General features: G+C 46.1%; 1 protein-coding gene across 2 annotated transcripts in view; it reads right to left on the bottom strand.

The window, feature by feature from the left end:
- FAM185A (family with sequence similarity 185 member A) overlaps positions 1-23,465 on the bottom strand; it is a 190,561-nt gene that overhangs the window by 99,138 nt on the left and 67,958 nt on the right. For both annotated transcript variants that reach the window (XM_063926995.1, XM_063926994.1), the window contains exon 3: positions 14,750-14,842. In XM_063926995.1, the coding sequence (XP_063783065.1) occupies positions 14,750-14,842 (93 nt within the window). The remainder of the gene's footprint in view (positions 1-14,749; positions 14,843-23,465) is intronic.

Genomic DNA, 23,465 nt, shown 5'->3' with positions numbered 1-23,465 from the left:
TGCTTTCTAAGCAGGAAACTCGGGAGAGCTCCCTGCAGTGCACCCATTCTCCTCTGGGCACAGTCTAAAACTGGGGTCTGGAGGAGGGGCATAGAGGGAGGAGCCAGTGCACACCCAGAGTCCAAAGTCTTTCTTAAAGTGCCCATGACTTCTGCGGAGCCCGTCTATTCCCCATGGTCCTTACGGAGTCCCAGCATCCTCTAGGACGTTAGAGAAATATCTTATAGCAATAATCATATACTGAATACTTTTTGCCACCCTTGGGTGTAATTTTGCATCATCGTAGTCGACACTGCAGTCAGAATCCATGTCGGTACCAGTGCCTGCTATTTGGGATAGGGGACGTTTTTGAGACCCAGAAGGGCCCTGTGACCCAGTCCAATCCGCGGATTGACTCCCTGCTTTTTCCCTGGACTCTGCTTTGTCCATTCTCTTATGTAATGAGGTAACACTTGCATTTAACATATGCCACATGTCCATCCAATCATGAGTCGGCGTTATCGACGGAGACACACCACTCATCTGCTCCACCTCCTCCTTGGACGAGCCTTCAGCTTCAGACATGCCGACACGCACGTACCGACACCCACAGGGATATTTCTATAAGGGGACAATTCCCCAACAAGGCCCTTTGGAGAGACAGAGAGAGAGTATGCCAGCACACACCCAGCGCCAACTGACACTGGAATAAAAACCCAGATATATACACATTTTTTATATGTATAATAAATGTGTATACTCTCACTGCACCTTACAAATGCCCCCCCCCCCCTCTTTCCAGCCCTCTGTCACCGTGTTCAGCAGGGGAGAGTCCGGGGAGCCAGCTTCTCTGCAGCGTTCTGTGGAGAAAATGGCGCTGTTAGTGATGAGGGATCAAGCTCCGCCCCCTCCAGCGGCGGGCTTCGGTCCCGCTCCAATATACAAAAAATGGCGGGGGATTTTCTCATTTACTGCCTCCGCAGCCTAATGTACCCTGTTGCCATTCTAGAGGTTTATATTGCTGCCCAGGGCGCCCCCCCTGCGCCCTGTACCCATCAGTGCCTTCAGTGTGTGTGTAGTGTGTGGGAGCACACTGCGCGCTTACCTTAGTGAAGATCTGAAGTCTTCTGCCGCCTTGAAGTCTTCTTTTCATCTTAACAAAACCACACAGCTTTGACTGTCTAACCACTAATGATTTCAACTGTCAAACCTGTGTAACAATCAAGCGCACTAAAACTAACTCCTTAGATGGGTACCAATTTTAAATGATATATTTGCAGCTCCCAATAGAGTATTCTACCTTACTCCAAACTTGAACACTAAAAACATATACCATATAAGAATATGTATATTACAAGGAAGCGCATATATATAATCTATTTGATTAAAAATTGTAAATATTTTTTATTTAGTATTCAATTTTCTTAATAATGCATGACATAATAAAACCTTAAAACACACCAAATCTGCAGTGCAAAGAAGTCCAGAAACTGTGACTATTACCGTCCAGATAACCATATACCGCTGGAGCTCCAATAAGGATTTTCTTTAAGCACACTAAGTGCTATTTTTGTAACTCCCCGGTGAAAAGCTGGTTATTTTTAAAGTGATATCCGTTGTTACTTTGTATCCACTAGCCAGAACAATATACTTTGTAGGAACTGCAAATGTTCACAATGTGCCTGCCGCACAGCAGCTAGTGTCCCCTTTCTCACCCCACCGCCAATGATTATTGCTCACCACAGCCGTACGTTGAAGCCTCAGTGCGGCTAGATCTTAAATGGTTAGTACCGAAGTTCTCTGGCGGGAGCGGCGGTAACAGCAGCGTCCACGGGGGAAGGGTGCACACTTTCAAAGTTGGTTTTAAATGATTCTTCCAAAGTGTTCTCTGGCATAGAGGGATTCTGGACAGCCTGCCGGTGTTTAAAATGGATCCTTAACGCGTTTCTCCGTGCTTCCAATCTCACGGTTTCATCAGAAGGTATTGAGGTGCATTAGATTGTCCGTATTTAAATACCAGGTACCCAATCAATGGAGAGCATTAATTAATTAAACTTTTACAGGTGTGTTGATCTTCTAAACCTGTGTTATCATCTCTCATTAGTTCACACATTAAAAACTATAATAAACTATAACATAAGGCAACAACCTACTTATATTCATTATACAAATATAGAGAACCATTTCGTTTATAGTATATATTCCGTATTATTCATTTATTTATTTGCACAAGAGACATAGGAGTTAATTTTCATTTTAAATCTTTTTAGATGATAACTATCCTTTCTTATAGCTCAAAATAATGTGCAGCCGTGTGGCTCAAGAGGCTGAGGCCTCCACCTGCAACCGGGCAGACCCGGGTTCGAATCACCCTCAGAGCACAGGAAAAAAGATTTTCAATTTATTTCATATTCATTAGATATTTATTTTATATATTAATTATACTTACTAGAATTATCAAAACCAGACGTAACTTGATTCTAAGAAATATCTCGAATATATACACACTTTCTTAACACGATTGTATTTCGTATCTCATATAGATGTAATAATTTTGATTTATTAATACATATAAAAATCTTTATATAAACATAATTGTCACTAAACATATTATTCGGAAGAGAATCAGGCTTATCATACAATAACATAGTCTTATATGATTAATAAATCCCTCAGATATTTATAGTATAAGCCCTTTATAATTTTGATCTATATATACACATACCATATATTCATTTTAGCTTTCCCACATTTTTTGTGTGTGTGTATATATATATATAGCGCACTCTCTCTCTCATGCTCTTAAATGTTATTTTTATTTTTAATCCTTCAGAGAGTATAGACCCAATAATGTTCCCCAGGGGTCTCTTTCTTTATACATTATGCAGTCATATGTCATATTGCTCATTGGGATGTCCTATATATTATTCATCTCAATTGAATCATTCAAACCATTCGGAAACAATGTACCCAGGGAGAAGATCCAAAACGCTTCGCGTTTACATAGAAGATTGAATCTATCCCCCCCTCTTGTTGTACTTTTAACATGTTCCACTCCTTGTATCCTGATCCCTGAAACATTACTATGATGTTTATACTTCACATGTCGCACTAAACTGTGTGTACTAACCCCCCGTCTTATATTGTTTTTATGTTCTAAGCATCTAATGTGTAACATTCTAGTCGTACGGCCTACGTATTGTATGCCACATACACACGTAATTACATATATAACATATGTGGTACGGCAGTTAATATGTTGTTGTATATCAAACGTGGTCCCATTTGAATAGGATGTAATGGTTGTGCTTTTATCTAACATAGTGCTACATGTGGAGCATCCTAGTTTTCTGCATCTATAGTTCCCCTTTTCCGTATGGAGCTTCTGTAGCCATGTACTTTTGTTATTAGGACCATTTTTTATAGATTCATAGTGACTAGGTGCCAAAAAGTTTTTCAAACTCGAAGCCTTTTTAAAGATAACTTGTGGTTTATCTATTAATTCTTTTGATAGGATCTTATCAGTTTTTAAAATAGGATAATTCTTCTGAATAATACGTTTGATCTCTTTTGAACAAGCATTATATTTTGTTATGAATCTAGGTTGACCATCATTAATGGAATCTTTTACATCTTCTTTCTTTTTATAAGTAAGAAGGGACTCTCTATCGCATTTCAAAGCCTCATCAAACGCATGTTCTATGATATCTAAAGGGTAATTCTTTTCTTTAAATGCTTGCGTTAATTCTAAAGCTTGAATTTCAAATTGTTCAATTGTTGAACAATTTCTACGGAGATTAAAAAGATTTAAAATGAAAATTAACTCCTATGTCTCTTGTGCAAATAAATAAATGAATAATACGGAATATATACTATAAACGAAATGGTTCTCTATATTTGTATAATGAATATAAGTAGGTTGTTGCCTTATGTTATAGTTTATTATAGTTTTTAATGTGTGAACTAATGAGAGATGATAACACAGGTTTAGAAGATCAACACACCTGTAAAAGTTTAATTAATTAATGCTCTCCATTGATTGGGTACCTGGTATTTAAATACGGACAATCTAATGCACCTCAATACCTTCTGATGAAACCGTGAGATTGGAAGCACGGAGAAACGCGTTAAGGATCCATTTTAAACACCGGCAGGCTGTCCAGAATCCCTCTATGCCAGAGAACACTTTGGAAGAATCATTTAAAACCAACTTTGAAAGTGTGCACCCTTCCCCCGTGGACGCTGCTGTTACCGCCGCTCCCGCCAGAGAACTTCGGTACTAACCATTTAAGATCTAGCCGCACTGAGGCTTCAACGTACGGCTGTGGTGAGCAATAATCATTGGCGGTGGGGTGAGAAAGGGGACACTAGCTGCTGTGCGGCAGGCACATTGTGAACATTTGCAGTTCCTACAAAGTATATTGTTCTGGCTAGTGGATACAAAGTAACAACGGATATCACTTTAAAAATAACCAGCTTTTCACCGGGGAGTTACAAAAATAGCACTTAGTGTGCTTAAAGAAAATCCTTATTGGAGCTCCAGCGGTATATGGTTATCTGGACGGTAATAGTCACAGTTTCTGGACTTCTTTGCACTGCAGATTTGGTGTGTTTTAAGGTTTTATTATGTCATGCATTATTAAGAAAATTGAATACTAAATAAAAAATATTTACAATTTTTAATCAAATAGATTATATATATGCGCTTCCTTGTAATATACATATTCTTATATGGTATATGTTTTTAGTGTTCTTTTCATCTTATACTCACCCGGCTTCTATCTTCTGGCTCTGCAAGGAGGACGGCGGCGCGGCTCTGGGACGAACAGCGGGGTGAGACCTGCGTTCCGACTCCCTCTGGAGCTAATGGTGTCCAGTAGCCTAAGAAGCAGAGCCTATCATTTAAGTAGGTCTGCTTCTCTCTCCTCAGTCCCACGATGCAGGGAGCCTGTTGCCAGCAGTGCTCCCTGAAAATAAAAAACCTAACAAAATTATTTTTCCAGAGAAACTCAGGAGAGCTCCCCTGTAATGCATCCTATCTCCTCTGGGCACAAAATATAACTGAGGTCTGGAGGAGGGGCATAGAGGGAGGAGCCAGTGCACACCCATACTAAAAGTTCTTTATAGTGCCCATGTCTCCTGCGGAGCCCGTCTATACCCCATGGTCCTTACGGAGTCTCCAGCATACTCTAGGAGGTAAGAGAAAAGTAATATTCAGTATGGCTATATGTGATAATAATAGATATAACAAACACAGTAAGCACTGGATGTATATCACAGGGTGTTTGTACCACGCAACCCTGACAGTATGCACTCTTTCTTAACTAGCACAGTTGCAGTGACAGGTAGAATACTCAAGTGTCCTGTAGGAAGCACAGCACTGGCAGTCAGGCGGTTCCACAGAGGAGTATTTACCCCAGCAGTCCTAGAAACAGCTCAGCTCCACTGGTAATGGCCACTGATCAGGAGTGAGGGAGAGAGATATGCAGCTCCAGGGCGGGAACATTACAGAAATGGCGCCCTGGGGCTGGGGGGAGGGGCCTCAGGTCCGGCCTACTCCCCTTGCTGGCATCCCCACCGGGCGTGCGGGCAGTAATAAGAAGCGGAGAGTATCGGTACAAAAGACCCCCTGGCCTGTGCCCTATAAAAACAACCTGGAGGCTAGTGGAACAGCAGCCCAGTAATCCGTGTCCACGCCAGCGCTCTCGCGGCCCGCCCCCTACGGCTGTGCGGGATCGGTTTGTACAGCATGGGCACAGAAGCCCCTTACCTTCCCCTTGACAGCGGCACCGCGATCCGTGAGACGGCGGCGTATGTGTGACTGACAGAGGAAGAAAAGCCGGCACCTCCGCTGCAGTGACCGGGCAACCTCGGCACGGGAGTGTACAGCGTTCGCTGGGGGTGATGGAGCTGCTGCAGGGACGTCTTCTGACAGCCTGTTGCAACCCTGGTACAGTCCTCTTCTTTTCTGTTGAAGCTAAAGCTAAGAATTAGGCTGCCTGAGGCAGCCCCCTGTTAAGTGACCTGCTACTGCAGACACCAACTACAAACTGAGCTCTCTGGCATGGAGGCGGGGTTATAGAGGAGGCGGCGCTGTGCATCTTGAGAACAGTCTAAAGTTTTGAGCCTGTTGGTGCCTCGGATCAAGATCCTACTCTACACCCCGATGTTATTTCCTTGTGGAGCCCAGTGTATCCCGCAGCAGAAAAAAAAAAAAAAAAAGAATTTACTCACCGGTAATTCTATTTCTCGTAGTCCGTAGTGGATGCTGGGGACTCCGTAAGGACCATGGGGAATAGACTGGCTCCGCAGGAGACTGGGCACACTATAAGAAAGATTTGGTACTACCTGGTGTGCACTGGCTCCTCCCTCTATGCCCCTCCTCCAGACCTCAGTTAGGATACTGTGCCCGGAAGAGCTGACACAATAAGGAAGGATTTTGAATCCCGGGTAAGACTCATACCAGCCACACCAATCACACCGTATAACTCGTGATATTAAACCCAGTTAACAGTATGAAATATAACTGAGCCTCTCAACAGATGGCTCAACAATAACCCTTTAGTTAAGCAATAACTATATACAAGTATTGCAGACAATCCGCACTTGGGATAGGCGCCCAGCATCCACTACGGACTACGAGAAATAGAATTACCGGTGAGTAAATTATTATTTTCTCTGACGTCCTAGTGGATGCTGGGGACTCCGTAAGGACCATGGGGATTATACCAAAGCTCCCAAACGGGCGGGAGAGTGCGGATGACTCTGCAGCACCGAATGAGAGAACTCAAGGTCCTCCTCAGCCAGGGTATCAAATTTGTAGAATTTAGCAAACGCGTTTGCCCCTGACCAAGTTGCAGCTCGGCAAAGTTGTAAAGCCGAGACCCCTCGGGCAGCCGCCCAAGATGAGCCCACCTTCCTCGTGGAATGGGCTTTCACTGATTTAGGATGCGGCAATCCAGCCGCAGAATGCGCCAGCTGAATTGTGCTACAAATCCAGCGAGCAATAGTCTGCTTAGAAGCAGGAGCACCTATTTTGTTGGGTGCATACAGGATAAAAAGCGAGTCAGTTTTCCTGACTCCAGCCGTCCTGGAAACATAAATTTTCAAGGCCCTGACTACGTCCAGTAACTTGGAATCCTCCAAGTCCCTAGTAGCCGCAGGCACCACAATAGGTTGGTTCAAGTGAAAAGCTGATACCACCTTAGGGAGAAACTGGGGACGAGTCCTCAATTCTGCCCTATCCATATGGAAAATCAGATAAGGGCTTTTACATGACAAAGCCGCCAATTCTGACACACGCCTGGCCGAAGCCAAGGCCAATAACATGACCACTTTCCACGTGAGATATTTCAGATCCACGGTTTTAAGTGGTTCAAACCAATGTGATTTTAGGAAACTCAACACCACATTGAGATCCCAAGGTGCCACAGGAGGCACAAAAGGGGGCTGAATATGAAGCACTCCCTTTACAAAAGTCTGAACTTCAGGCAGTGAAGCCAGTTCTTTCTGGAAGAAAATCACAGAGCCGAAATCTGGACCTTAATGGAACCCAATTTTAGGCCCATAGACACTCCTGACTGTAGGAAGTGCAGAAAACGACCCAGCTGAAATTCCTCTGTAGGGGCCTTCCTGGCCTCACACCACGCAACATATTTCCGCCAAATGCGGTGATAATGGTTTGCGGTTACTTCTTTCCTGGCTTTTATCAGCGTAGGAATGACTTCCTCCGGAATGCCCTTTTCCTTTAGGATCCGGAATTCAACCGCCATGCCGTTAAACGCAGCCGCGGTAAGTCTTGGAACAGACAGGGCCCCTGCTGTAGCAGATCCTGTCTGAGCGGTAGAGGCCATGGGTCCTCTGTTAACATTTCTTGAAGTTCCGGGTACCAAGCTCTTCTTGGCCAATCCGGAACCACGAGTATCGTTCTTACTCCTCGCCTTCTTATTATTCTCAGTACCTTTGGTATGAGAGGCAGAGGAGGGAACACATAAACCGACTGGTACACCCACGGTGTCACTAGAGCGTCCAAAGCTATCGCCTGAGGGTCCCTTGACCTGGCGCAATATCTCTTTAGCTTTTTGTTGAGGCGGGACGCCATCATGTCCACCTGTGGCCTTTCCCAACGGTTTACTAACAGTAGAAACACTTCTGTATGAAGTCCCCACTCTCCCGGGTGTAGGTCGTGTCTGCTGAGGAAGTCTGCTTCCCAGTTGTCCACTCCCGGAATGAACACTGCTGACAGTGCTAGTACGTGATTTTCCGCCCATCGGAGAATCCTTGTGGCTTCTGCCATCGCCACCCTGCTTCTTGTGCCGCCCTGTCGGTTTACATGGGCGACTGCCGTGATGTTGTCTGATTGGATCAGAACCGGCTGGTTTTGAAGCAGGGGCCTTGCCTGACTTAGGGCATTGTAAATGGCCCTCAGTTCCAGAATGTTTATGTGTAGGGACGACTCCTGACTTGACCAAAGTCCCTGGAAATTTCTTCCCTGTGTGACTGCGCCCCAGCCCCGAAGGCTGGCATCCGTGGTCACCAGGACCCAGTCCTGTATGCCGAATCTGCGGCCCTCTAGAAGATGAGCACTCTGCAGCCACCACAGTAGAGACACCCTGGTCCTTGGAGACAGGGTTATCAGTTGATGCATCTGAAGATGCGATCCCGACCACTTGTCCAAGAGGTCCCACTGGAAGGTCCTTGCATGGAACCTGCCGAATGGAATTGCTTCGTATGAAGCCACCATTTTTCCCAGGACTCGTGTGCAGTGATGCACCGATACCCGTTTTGGTTTTAGGAGGTCTCTGACTAGAGATGACAGCTCCTTGGCTTTCTCCTGCGGGAGAAACACTTTTTTCTGTTCTGTGTCCAGAATCATCCCCAGGAACAGTAAGCGTGTGGAAGGAACCAGTTATGACTTTGGAATGTTTAGAATCCAGCCATGCTGTTGTAGCACTTCCCGACACAGTGCTACTCCGACCAGTAACTGCTCCCTGGACCTCGCCTTTATTAGGAGATCGTCCAAGTACGGGATAATTAAAACTCCCTTTTTTCGAAGGAGTATCATCATTTCTGCCATTACCTTGGTAAACACCCTCGGTGCCGTGGACAGTCCAAACGGTAGTGTCTGGAATTGGTAATGGAAATCCTGTACCACAAATCTGAGGTACTCCTGGTGAGGAAGGTAAATTGGGACATGCAGGTAAGCATCCTTGATGTCCAGGGATACCATGTAATCCCCCTCGTCCAGGCTTGCAATAACCGCCCTGAGCGATTCCATCTTGAACTTGAATCTTTTTATGTATGTGTTCAAGGATTTCAAATTTAAAATGGGTCTCACCGAACCGTCCGGTTTCGGTACCACAAACAGTGTGGAATAGTAACCCCGTCCTTATTGAAGTAGGGGCACCTTGACTATCACCTGCTGGGAATACAGCTTGTGAATTGCCTCTAGTACAGCCTCCCTGCCCGAGGGAGTTGTCGGTAAGGCCGATTTGAGGAAACGGCGGGGGGGAGGCGCCTCGAATTCCAGCTTGTACCCCTGAGATACTACTTGAAGGATCCAGGGATCCACCCGTGAGCGAACCCACTGATCGCTGAAATTTTTGAGGCGGCCCCCCACCGTACCTGGCTCCGCCTGTGGAGCCCCACCGTCATGCGGCGGATTTGGAAGAAGCGGGGGAGGACTTTTGTTCCTGGGAACCTGCTGCGTGGTGCAGCCTTTTTCCCCTTCCTCTGCCTCTAGACAGAAAGGACCCGCCTTTTCCCCGCCTGTTTTTCTGGGGTCGAAAGGACTGTACCTGATAATACGGTGCTTTCTTAGGCTGTGAGGGGACATGGGGCAAAAATGCTGACTTCCCAGCTGTTGCTGTGGAAACAAGGTCTGAGAGACCATCCCCGAATAACTCCTCACCCTTATAAGGCAAAACTTCCATGTGCCTTTTAGAATCTGCATCCCCTGTCCACTGCCGAGTCCATAAGCCTCTCCTAGCAGAAATGGACAATGCACTTATTCTAGATGCCAGCCGGCAGATCTCCCTCTGTGCATCTCTCATGTACAAGACTGAGTCTTTTATATGCTCTACGGTTAGCAATATAGTGTCCCTGTCCAGGGTGTCAATATTTTCTGACAGGGAATCTGACCAAGCAGCAGCAGCACTGCACATCCACGCTGAAGCAATAGCTGGTCTCAGTATAACACCAGTGTGTGTATATATAGACTTTAGGATAGCCTCCTGCTTTCTATCAGCAGGTTCCTTTAGGGCGGCCGTATCCGGAGACTGTAGTGCCACCTTTTTAGACAAACGTGTGAGCGCTTTATCCACCCTAGGGGGAGTTTCCCAACGTGACCTATCCTCTGGCGAGAAAGGGAACGCCATTAGTAATTTTTTTGAAATCACCAATTTTTTATCAGGAAAAGCCCACGCTTCTTCACACACTTCATTTAATTCTTCAGATGGGGGAAAAACTATTGGCAGTTTTTTCTCCCCAAACATAAAACCCTTTTTTGAGGTACCTGGGTTTATATCAGAAATGTGTAAAACCTCTTTCATTGCCTCAATCATGCAACGAATGGCCCTAGTGGACATTAAATTTGACTCATCGTCGTCGACACTGGTATCAGTATCTGTGTCGACATCTGTGTCTGCCATCTGAGGTAGTGGGCGTTTTAGAGCCCCTGATGGCCTTTGAATTGCCTGGGCAGGCACGAGCTGAGAAGCCGGCTGTCCCTTTGGCATGTCGTCAAATTTTTTATGTAAGGAGTCGACACTTGCACGTAATTCCTTCCATAAGTCCATCCACTCAGGTGTCTGCCCCGCAGGGGGTGACATCACATTTATAGGCATCTGCTCCGCCTCCACATAAGTCTCCTCATCAAACATGTCGACACAGCCGTACCGACACACCGCAAACACACACAGGGAATGCTCTTAAAGGAGACAGGACCCCACAAAAGCCCTTTGGGGAGACAGAGAGAGAGAGTATGCCAGCACACACCAGAGCGCTATATAATGCAGGGACTAACTGAATTATGTCCCCTATAGCTGCTATAACATTTACTGCGCCTCAAATTTGTGCCCCACCTCTCTTTTTTACCCTTTTCTGTAGTGTAGACTGCAGGGGAGAGTCAGGGAGCTTCCTTCCAGCGGAACTGTGAGGGAGAAATGGCGCCAGTGTGCTGAGGGAGATGGCTCCGCCCCTTATTCGGCTGACTTTTCTCCCGCTTTTTTCTGTATTCTGGCAGGGGTAATTACCACATATATAGCCTCTGGGGCTATATATTGTGGTTATTTTGCCAGCCAAGGTGATTTTATTGCTGCTCAGGGCGCCCCCCCCCCCCAGCGCCCTGCACCCTCAGTGACCGGAGTGTGAAGTGTGTATGAGGAGCAATGGCGCACAGCTGCAGTGCTGTGCGCTACCTTGGTGAAGACTGAAGTCTTCTGCCGCCGATTTTCCGGACCATCTTCTTGCTCTGTAAGGGGGACGGCGGCGCGGCTCCGGGAACGAACACCAAGGACGGGTCCTGCGGTCGATCCCTCTGGAGCTAATGGTGTCCAGTAGCCTAAGAAGCCCAAGCTAGCTGCAAGCAGGTAGGTTCGCTTCTTCTCCCCTTAGTCCCTCGTTGCAGTGAGCCTGTTGCCAGCAGGTCTCACTGTAAAATAAAAAACCTAACATATACTTTCTTTCTAGGAGCTCAGGAGAGCCCCTAGTGTGCATCCAGCTCGGCCGGGCACAGAAATCTAACTGAGGTCTGGAGGAGGGGCATAGAGGGAGGAGCCAGTGCACACCAGGTAGTACCAAATCTTTCTTATAGTGTGCCCAGTCTCCTGCGGAGCCCGTCTATTCCCCATGGTCCTTACGGAGTCCCCAGCATCCACTAGGACGTCAGAGAAAGTATTGTATTTTTAAAAAACTTTAGTTTAAACTTTAAACTAAGGTGCTTTAAACCAGCCAACCCTGACTGGGGGCATCGTAATGTGGCATATTATGAACTAAGGACACTGTATATCATAATGTGAATTGGGGGACCTATGTTGCATAATGTATACTGGCAGCTCTACAATGTGACATAACATGAACTAGGGCACTATTATGGGGCATAAAAGTAACATCTGCTGTCTCTACAAGCATTGGGACAGGCACCCTATCAATATGTTGCTAAGGGGCCCAAATATTTACACCCCTGCATAGAGGGCATAAATAAAGGTGGCACCTCAGGCAATTATCCTTCTAAATTAGCTATCAAGAAATTTAAGTAATAATGTAAAGTGCCTGCTATAGATGAAACAAAATAATTAAAGAAGAAACAGTGCTTGGTCGGAACTGGGATGAATTTCTTATGATTTGTATTGAAATGTATAGTGCGCTTCATATTTCAGTTTTCCTGTAAGTTTCCATTGGAGGACACAAAATTATTGCCTTTAAAGTTCTATTATTTTTAACGTAATAATTGGAATATGAAGATCAGCGTTTGAATGCAGAGCTATAGATTTGGGGAATCAGTCATTACATAAACGATGCCTTTCCAAACAGAGCAATAGAGTAAAATCTTTAAAAATGCTACATCTTGTGGCAGAAGACAAAATTGCAGACATGGAGACAATAGTGAAACCAAAAATGAAAGTTACAGATAAAAGAACCACACATTTTGAACAAGTGTTGCTCAAGTTGCTGTTCAGAAAGCACTTATATGGGGTTTGTAACCTACAGGCGTTTAGTTTGTGTAAAAAGATGCCAGTACAAACCACATGTGAGAACAGGGTGGCACTCGATGTACCGGCTGTCGAGATCCCGACAGCCGGTATACCGACGAATACTCTCCCTCTGGATGAATATATAGCGTGGCGCGCTACCATGCCCGCAGTGTAGCGCTTCACCGTGCCCGCACGGTGCTCTTTTGCGCTCGCACCGCTGCCGGCATTCTGATGGTCCGGATCCCGGCGTCTGTATGCTGGGCGCCGAGAGCCAGACTGCCGGCCAGTCGTACTACACCCGTGAGAACACAATGAATGTGCATGAGAGAAGAATTTGATATGCAATTCACATTTATATGAGTGGTCTCATTTGTATTAAGAATGCAAACAGCAATATTTTCCAGCATGTGCTCTAAATGGGGAAACATCACTAAAATGAACAGATGAATGGGTCATCTAAACGAAGATGAAAGCTCTGCTAAAAAATAATTGCATCAGTGATAGACAGTCTGTCTGGCTTTGCTCACACTACAATAGGGGGACAAGGTCTCAAAGACCCCATTCAGGTATACTAAAATAAATAAATGTATATATAACAGATTTTCGTGTGTGTGTGTGTGTGTAAGTATATAACAGTAGGCTGCACGATCATTAATCCAGAATATGAACAGCAACTGACTGGGGGGTGTCTCCCCCAGCAACAAAAACTGGTCTCCACATATAGAAACAAAGAGGGGCACTCAACACATTTCAATGCAAATTAAAAAATGTTTTGTTTTTTTAAATCTTACATCGTTAGGTTGATCTCTGTCCTCTTTGGACTTTCCTAAAGAGGAACAGCAGCACATCAAAATTGATAGAGTGCACAAACGACTAAATTCCAGCATCAAAACTTACCTTGCTCCTTTAGCTCCTTATAGACCTACAAGGAAGCACCAAAAGGCACCAATGAGCAACTTCCGCATTTCTGCACGGAACGTGAATAGCGTAACTTCCGGTGTCGGGGCCGGCCCAATATGTACAGTAATAAAGTTAAAGATCGAATAAAGGAGGGGGGTGTTATATTACACAAACCCTTCTCATTGTAATCTGCAAACATGGAAAAGGAATACGTCCCCTGATATCACCACCCCACTTCATTACAACTGTATTCTGCATCACGCTGACTTGGCAACTTGAAACCTCAGGCTACATGTAACAGGGTTATATAAAACACATGGGTAACTTGCACCCCCAAACTGCAGCTCAGTCCAATCACTCATGGGTACTATCACTCAGGGGTTTGATCAATACAGAATAAAACAATGAGTGGTCCACAAGCACAGTTTTAATAATCAGGCTAGGTGATTGATGTACCAGCCTAAATTCTCCCAAACAGTAGAAGAATGCAAGGAATCCACATCAGTATCAATCTGTGAAATCCTCATAAGCGTAAATTTCCTTCCAATCTCACTCGCCTTAATGTGGCTAGATGAGTTCACATTAAGGTTTCTTTGGTACTTCTGCTTACATACCACATGGAAAAATCAGCCACATTCCCCGTTTATAGGTAATTCATTAACCTAAATATAAGCAACTACATTCACATAAAAGGTATTTTTAATCTTGAAAGATCACTCCTTATCTTCAATTACCACTTTATGAGTGGCCAGGAGCTCCAGAAAAGTGACAAAATGATATTTATTCTGAACAATCCATAAAAACAATTAAAACAAGTTAAAAATGTTCCCTGGACATACAACTATTTGTTCCTCCTTCAGCTAAAATGACCAAAAAGTCACACATCCACCATTTAAAAACTTGGGATGAATGGAAAGAAAATGGGACAATTTGGAAGTTGTTAAAAAAAAAAAAAAAGTCTGACAAAAAAATAAACAACAAGTACATTCAAACCGGAGATATCCTGTTATCACCAAAACGTTTCGGATAATCCTTCCTCAGGATGTTAGGCGGAACAAGCAATGAACACCATTGATACTCTCTAATCCTGGTCACAATTAAGTACCGTAACAGGGGTAAATCCAAATGTAGATACACTCCGTATTAGCTAATACTAATGATAAAGAGTTGATACTTACACTGTGAGCCAAAGCATGGATATCCACATTCCCATGGACTGTGCCCAGACATATCACTTTGCCTCCTTTTGTACGAATGTGAACATTGTGACCCTGAAATGGCAGATATGTATTATTATCTGAAATCATTAAGGGCATCTCCTAACTTTCAGGAATATGTAAAGCCAATGACTGTGTGTTAATGGGATAATAAGCATGGACTACCTATAACGTTCACACTACAATAAACAGCTTCTTTGAAGGAAGTTGTCATGTTAGGAAATAGGGTGTTTCTCTAACAAAGCAGGAACAGCCTGAGTGGCAGCTTGGAAGTGCAGAAATGCACAATATGCACTGGTAGAACAGTGATTTCACATAAATGGCTGAAGAATCAGATTTTTATGTTACATGAGATCCCATCAAGACACTCCTAAATATGAGGGACAGTTTCAGCTATTTGCAGAGTATGGATAATTATTATTATTTTTGTTTAAGAGAGCTGCAGTAAAAATAGGATTTTAATTACCTACCGGTAAATCCTTTTCTCGAAGTTCGTAGAGGATACTGGGGTTCCAATTAGTACCATGGGGTATAGACGGGTCCACTAGGAGCCATGGATACTTTAAGAATTTGATAGTGTGGGCTGGCTCCTCCCTCGATGCCCCTCCTACCAGACTCAGTCTAGGAAACTGTGGCCGAGGAGACGGACATACTTTGAGAGAAAGATAAAATAAGAATTTACTCACCGGTAATTCTATTCTATTTCTCGTAGTCCGTAGTGGATGCGGGGACTTCGTAAGGACCATGGGGAATAGCGGCTCCGCAGGAGACTGGGCACAACTATAAAGAAAGCTTTAGGTCTAACTGGTGTGCACTGGCTCCTCCCACTATGACGCTCCTCCAGACTTCAGTTAGGATACTGTGCCCGGAAGAGCTGACACAATAAGGAAGGATTTTGAATCCCGGGTAAGACTCATACCAGCCACACCGTATAACTCGTGATACAATACACAGTTAACAGTATGATAACAACTGAGCCTCTCAACAGATGGCTCAACAATAACCCTTTAGTTAAGCAATAACTATATACAAGTATTGCAGACAATCCGCACTTGGGATGGGTGCCCAGCATCCACTATGGACTACGAGAAATAGAATTACCGGTGAGTAAATTCTTATTTTCTCTGACGTCCTAAGTGCTGGGACTCCGTAAGGACCATGGGGATTATACCAAAGCTCCCAAACGGGCGGGAGAGTGCGGATGACTCTGCAGCACCGAATGGGCAAACTCTAGGTCCTCCTCAGCCAGGGTGTCAAACTTGTAGAATTTAGCAAACGTGTTTGACCCCGACCAAGTAGCTGCTCGGCAAAGTTGAAGAGCCGAGACCCCTCGGGCAGCCGCCCAAGAAGAGCCCACCTTCCTCGTGGAATGGGCTTTCACTGATTTAGGATGCGGCAGTCCAGCCGCAGAATGTGCAAGCTGAATCGTACTACAGATCCAGCGAGCAATAGTCTGCTTTGAAGCAGGTGCACCCAACTTGTTGGGCGCATACAGGATAAATAGCGAGTCAGACTTTCTGACTCCAGCTGTCCTGGAAACATATTTTCAGGGCCCTGACTACGTCCAACAACTTGGAAGCCTCCAAGTCTTTTGTAGCCGCAGGCACCACGATAGGTTGGTTCAGATGAAAAGCGGATACCACTTTAGGGAGAAACTGGGGACGAGTCCTCAATTCTGCCCTATCCACATGGAAAATCAGATAAGGGCTTTTACATGACAAAGCCGCAAATTCTGATACACGCCTGGCCGAAGCCAAGGCCAACAACATGACCACTTTCCATGTGAGATATTTAAAATCCACGGTTTTCAGTGGCTCAAACCAATGTGACTTTAGGAAATCCAACACCACATTGAGATCCCAAGGTGCCACTGCAGGCACAAAAGGGGGCTGAATATGCAGCACTCCCTTAACAAAAGTCTGAACTTCAGGTAGTGAATCCAGTTCTCTCTGGAAGAAAATCGATAGAGCCGAAATCTGGACCTTAATGGAACCCAATTTAAGGCCCATAGTCACCCCAGACTGTAGGAAGTGCAGGAAACGGCCCAGCTGAAATTCCTCCGTTGGGGTCTTCCTGGCCTCATACCACGCAACATATTTTCGCCATATGCAGTGATAATGGTTTGCGGTTACTTCTTTCCTAGCTTTAATCAGCGTAGGAATGACTTCCTCCGGAATGCCCTCCGGTGTTCAACCGCCATGCCGTCAAACGCAGCCGCGGTAAGTCTTGGAACAGACAGGGCCCCTGCTGCAGCAGGTCTTGTCTGAGCGGTAGAGGCCATGGGTCCTCTGAGATCATTTCTTGAAGTTCCGGGTACCAAGCTCTTCTTGGCCAATCCGGAACAATGAGTATAGTTCTTACTCCTCTTCTCCGTATTATCCTCAGTACCTTTGGTATGAGAGGAAGAGGAGGGAACACATAAACCGACCGGTACACCCACGGTGTCACTAGAGCGTCCACAGCTATCGCCTGAGGGTCTCTTGACCCGGCGCAATACTTTTCTAGCTTTTTGTTTAGGCGGGACGCCATCATGTCCACCTGTGGCCTTTCCCAACGGTTTACAATCATTTGAAAGACTTCTGGATGAAGTCCCCACTCTCCCGGGTGGACGTCGTGCCTGCTGAGGAAGTCTGCTTCCCAGTTGTCCACTCCCGGAATGAACACTGCTGACAGTGCTAACACGTGATTTTCCGCCCATCGGAGAATCCTTGAGGCTTCTGCCATTGCCGTCCTGCTTCTCGTGCCGCCCTGTCGGTTTACATGGGCGACCGCCGTGATGTTGTCTGACTGGATCAGTACCGGCTGGTTTTGAAGCAGGGGTTTTGCCTGACTTAGGGCATTGTAAATGGCCCTTAGTTCCAGAATATTTATGTGCAGGGAAGTCTCCTGACTTGACCATAGTCCTTGGAAGTTTCTTCCCTGGGTGACTGCCCCCCAACCTCGAAGGCTGGCCTCCGTGGTCACCAGGACCCAGTCCTGTATGCCGAATCTGCGGCCCTCTTGAAGATGAGCACTCTGCAGCCACCACAGCAGAGACACCCTTGTCCTTGGACACAGGGTTATCAGCCGATGCATCTGAAGATGCGATCCGGACCACTTGTCCAACAGGTCCCACTGAAAGGTTCTTGCATGAAACCTGCCGAATGGAATCGCTTCGTAGGAAGCTACCATCTTTCCCAGGATCCGCGTGCAGTGATGCACCGACACCTGTTTTGGTTTTAGGAGGCCTCTGACTAGAGATGACAGCTCCTTGGCCTTCTCCTCCGGGAGAAACACTTTTTTTCTGTTCTGTGTCCAGAACCATCCCCAGGAACAGTAGACGTGTCGCAGGGACCAGCTGTGACTTTGGAATGTTTAAAATCCAGCCGTGCTGTTGTAGCACCTCCCGAGATAGTGCTACCCCGACCAACAACTGCTCTATGGACCTCGCCTTTATCAGGAGATCGTCCAAGTACGGGATAATTAAAACTCCCTTCTTTCGACGGAGTATCATCATTTCGGCCATTACCTTGGTAAAGACCCTCGGAGCAGTGGATAGACCGAACGGCAACGTCTGGAATTGGTAATGACAATCCTGTACCACAAATCTGAGGTACTCCTGGTGAGGATGGTAAATGGGGACATGCAGGTAAGCATCCTTGATGTGCAGTGATACCATGTAATCCCCCTCGTCCAGGCTTGCAATAACCGCCCTGAGCGATTCCATCTTGAACTTAAATTTTTTATATAAGTGTTCAAGGATTTCAAATTTAAAATGGGTCTCACCGAACCGTCCGGTTTCGGTACCACAAACATTGTGGAATAGTAACCCCGTCCTTGTTGAAGTAGGGGTACCTTTACTATCACCTGTTGTGAATACAGCTTGTGAATTGCCTGTAACACTGTCTCCCTGCCTGAGGGAGTGGTTGGCAAGGCAGATTTGAGGAAACGGCGGGGGGGGGGGGGGGGGGAGACGTCTCGAATTCCAGCTTGTACCCCTGAGATACTATCTGAAAAATCCAGGGATCCACCCGTGAGCGAGCCCACTGATTGCTGAAATATTTGAGACGGGCCCCCACCGTACCTGGCTCCGCCTGTGGAGCCCCAGCGTCATGCTGTGGACTTAGAGGAAGCGGGGGAGGACTTTTGCTCCTGGGAACTGGCTGTATGCTGCAGCTTTTTCCCCTACCTCTGCCTCTGGGCAGAAAGGACGCGCCTTTAACCCGCTTGCCCCTATTGGGCCGAAAGGACTGTACCTGATAATACGGTGCTTTCTTTGGCTGTGAGGGAACATGGGGTAAAAATGTAGACTTCCCAGCTGTTGCTGTGCAAACGAGGTCCGAGAGACCATCCCCGAACAACTCCTCACCCTTATAAGGCAGAACTTCCATGTGTCTTTTGGAATCTGCATCTCCTGTCCACTGCCGAGTCCATAACCCTCTCCTGGCAGAAATGGACATTGCACTAATTTTGGATCCCAGCCGGCAAATATCCCTCTGTGCATCCCTCATGTATAAAAGTGCGTCTTTTATATGCTCTACGGTTAGCAATATAGTGTCCCTGTCTAGGGTATCTATATTTTCTGACAGGGAATCTGACCATGCAGCTGCAGCACTGCACATCAATGCTGAAGCAATAGCTGGTCTCAGTATAACACCTGTGTGTGTATATATAGATTTCAGGATAGCCTCCTGCTTTCCATCAGCAGATTCCTTCAGGGCGGCCGTTTCCGGAGACGGTAGTGCCACCTTCTTTGACAAGCGTGTGAGCGCTTTATCCACTCTAGGGGATGTTTCCCAACGTGACCTATCCTCTGGCGGGAAAGGGTACGCCATTAGTAACCTCTTAGAAATTACCAGCTTCTTATCAGGGGAAGCCCACGCTTCTTCACACACTTCATTTAACTCCTCAGATGGAGGAAAAGCTACTGGTAGTTTTTTCTCTCCAAACATAATACCCTTTTTTGTGGTACCGGGGGTAACATCAGAAATGTGCAACACATTTTTCATTGCCTCAATCATGTAACGTGTGGCCCTACTGGAAGTTACATTAGTCTCATCGTCGTCGACACTGGAGTCAGTATCCGTGTCGACATCTGTGTCTGCCATCTGAGGTAGCGGGCGTTTTAGAGCCCCTGATGGCTTTTGAGACGCCTGGGCAGGCACAGGCTGAGAAGCCGGCTGTCCCACATTAGGTATGTCGTCAAACCTTTTATGCAAGGAGTCGACACTGTCGCGTAATTCCTTCCACAGCACCATCCACTCAGGTGTCGACCCCGCAGGGGGTGACATCACATTTACAGGCATCTGCTCCGCCTCCACATAAGCCTCCTCATCAAACATGTCGACACAGCCGTACCGACACACCGCAAACACACAGGGAATGCTCTGACAGAGGACAGGACCCCACAAAGCCCTTTGGGGAGACAGAGAGAGAGTATGCCAGCACACACCAGAGCGCTATATAACACAGGGATCCCACTATAAATGAGTGTTTTCCCTTATAGCTGCTTTTTATATATCTATATATATATATATATATATATATATATATTATCCTGCGCCTAAATTTAGTGCCCCCCCCTCTCTTTTTTACCCTTCTGTAGGTTTCAGACTGTGAGGGAAAAATGTCGCCAGTGTGCCGAGGGAGATGGCCCCGCCCCTTTTCCGGCAGACTTCTCCCGCTTTTTCTGGAATACTGGCAGGGGTATTTTTACATCTATATAGCCTCTAGGACTATATATGATGTAGATTTGCCAGCCAAGGTGTCATATTGCCCTCAGGGCGCCCCCCCCCCAGCGCCCTGCACCCATCAGTGACCGGAGTGTGGGGTGTACATGAGGAGCAATGGCGCACAGCTGCAGTGCTGTGCGCTACCTTGGTGAAGACCGAAGTCTTCTGCCGCCGATTTTCCGGACCTCTTCATGCTTCTGGCTCTGTAAGGGGGACGGCGGCGCGGCTCCGGGAACGAACACCAAGGTCGGGTCCTGCGGTCGATCCCTCTGGAGCTAATGGTGTCCAGTAGCCTAAGAAGCCCAAACTACCACCTGTTAGGTAGGTTCGCTTCTTCTCCCCTTAGTCCCTCGCTGCAGTGAGTCTGTTGCCAGCAGATCTCACTGTAAAATAAAAAACCTAAATATACTTTCTTTCTAGGAGCTCAGGAGAGCCCCTAGTGTGCATCCAGCTCAGCCGGGCACAAGATTCTAACTGAAGTCTGGAGGAGGGTCATAGTGGGAGGAGCCAGGGCACACCAGTTAGACCTAAAGCTTTCTTTATAGTTGTGCCCAGTCTCCTGCGGAGCCGCTATTCCCCATGGTCTTTACGGAGTCCCAGCATCCACTTAGGACGTCAGAGAAAAAAACGATAGTGGTGAGATTCCGAACCAGCACAAACAAGTGGAAAGCTAAGCTAACCAAACTTGATACAGGAATAGCAACAGCTGAACCAAACGACAATACTTAAGTAACAGTGCAGGAAGAATGAAGCACCGGGCGGTCGCCCAGTATCCTCTACGGACTACGAGAAAAGGATTTACCGGTAGGTAATTAAAATCCTATGTTCTCTTACGTCCTAGAGGATACTGGGGATCCATTTAGTACCATGGGGAAGAAACAAAGCTCCCAAACCGGGTGGGAGAGTGCCGAGGTTCCTGCAGACCTGATTGACCAAATTGAAGGTCCTCAGAGGCCAAAGTATCAAACTTGTAGAACTTTGCAAACGTGTTCGAACCTGACCAAGTAGCTGCTCGGCAGAGCTGTAAGGCCGAGACACTGCGGGCAGCCGCCTAAGAAGAACCCATGACCTAGTCGAGTGGGCTGTACAAATTTAGGAACCGGCAATCCTGCCGTGGAATAAGCATGCTGGATAGTGAGCCTGATACAGCGTGCAATTGACTGCTTTGGAGCAGGACACCCAATTTTATTGGGATTGTAAAGAACAAACAGCGAGTCAGTTTTCCTGTGACGAGCTGTTCTCTTCACATACACCTTCAAAGCCCTCACAACATCCAAAGACTTTGAAGTAACAGAGGTGTCGGTAACAACTGGGACCACAATGGGTTGGTTGATGTGAAATGCAGACAGCACTTTAGGAAGAAATTGCTGACGAGTCCCGAGTTCAGCTCTGTCCTCATGGAAAAATAAATAAGGGCTCTTGTAGGACAACGCCCCCAGCTCCGACACAAGACTTGCTTAAGCCAAAGCCAACAGTGTGACGGTCTTCCGCGTAAGATATTTAACATCTACTTCCTGTAACAGTTCAAACCATTCCAATTGGAGGAACTGCAGCACCAAATTGAGATCCCAAGGTGTTGTGGGAGGCACAAAGGGAGGCTGAATGTGCACAACACCTTTCAAGAGCGTCTAGACCTCAGGAAGAGAAGCCAATTGTTTTCGAAAGAAAATGGACAAGGTCGAAATCTGGACTTTTATGGAGCCCAAATGTAGGCCCACATCCACACCCGACTGCAGAAGTAGCAGGAAACGTCCCAGATGAAATTCCACCGCAGAATATTTTCTGCTCTCACACCAAGAGACGTATTTCTTCCAAATACAGAGGTAATGTTTAGATGTTACCCCATCCTGGCTTGGCTCATAGTCGGGATGACTTTGTCAGGGATGCATCTCCTGGCTAGAATTCGCCGTTCAACTTCCATGCCGTCAAACTTAGCCGTGGTAAGTCTTGATAGACGAACGGGCCCTGTTGCAGAAGATCCTCACAAAGAGGTAGACGCCACAGACCTTCCAGGAGCATCTCAAGGAGATCCGCGTAACAGGATCCTTTCTTGGCCAGTCCGGAGCAATGAGAATTGCATGAACTTTTTCACTTTTTATTCTTTTCAGAATTCTTGGGATTAGAGGAAGTGGAGGAAACACGTAAATCATCTGATAGACCCATGGAGTCGTCAGAGCATCCACCGCCACTGCCTGTGGGTCTTCCGACCTGGAATAATACCACTTGAGCTTCTTGTTGAGACGAGAGGCCATCATGTCGATCTGTGGATATCCCCATCGACTTGTCAAGCACCTGAAAACCTCCGGGTGAAGGGCCCACTCCCCCGGGTGCAGGTCGTGTCTGCTGAGGAAGTCTGCTTCCCAGTTGTCTACTCCAGGAATGAAGACTGCTGACAACGGCGCAGCGTGTTTTTCTGCCCAGAGGAGAATTCTTGACACCTCTGACACTGCTGCTCTGCTCTTCGTTCCGCCCTGTCGGTTTATGTACGTCACTGCCGTCACATTGGGCCTAATTCTGAGTTGATCGCAGCAGCAAATTTGTTAGCAAACAAATATATTTGCACCTGGCGCTCGTCACTAAACCTGGTGAAAGCAGCTGACCTCTGAGGGATGATCCAAAAACCCTCCAATAAAAGACTATAACAACAAAGAATGAGACAGCGCTGTCCACTTAAGTTTGTGAGATTCAAATTTATCTTTTTTTAAAAATACATATACACACACAATAATAAAAAATTGAATATAAATATAAAAATATATAAATACATACAAGGATACCGGCCAGTATCACATATTATTTCTATATAATCCAACAATATGCTAAATTTTATTAATTGAAAATCATATTAACAAATAAATAATATATATCTCTGAACTTAAAATTGGTGAATGCTGCAATGACAGTCCCGATAATTAGGCACAATGGTTTGTTACGCTTCAATGAACAAGTATGACTTTCCTTCTCCA

Source organism: Pseudophryne corroboree, chromosome 6 (genome assembly GCF_028390025.1).
Source record: "Pseudophryne corroboree isolate aPseCor3 chromosome 6, aPseCor3.hap2, whole genome shotgun sequence".
NCBI lineage: Eukaryota > Metazoa > Chordata > Amphibia > Anura > Myobatrachidae > Pseudophryne > Pseudophryne corroboree.
Note: the sequence above shows the minus strand (reverse complement) of the source record. Positions and strands in the feature narration are given on the sequence as shown.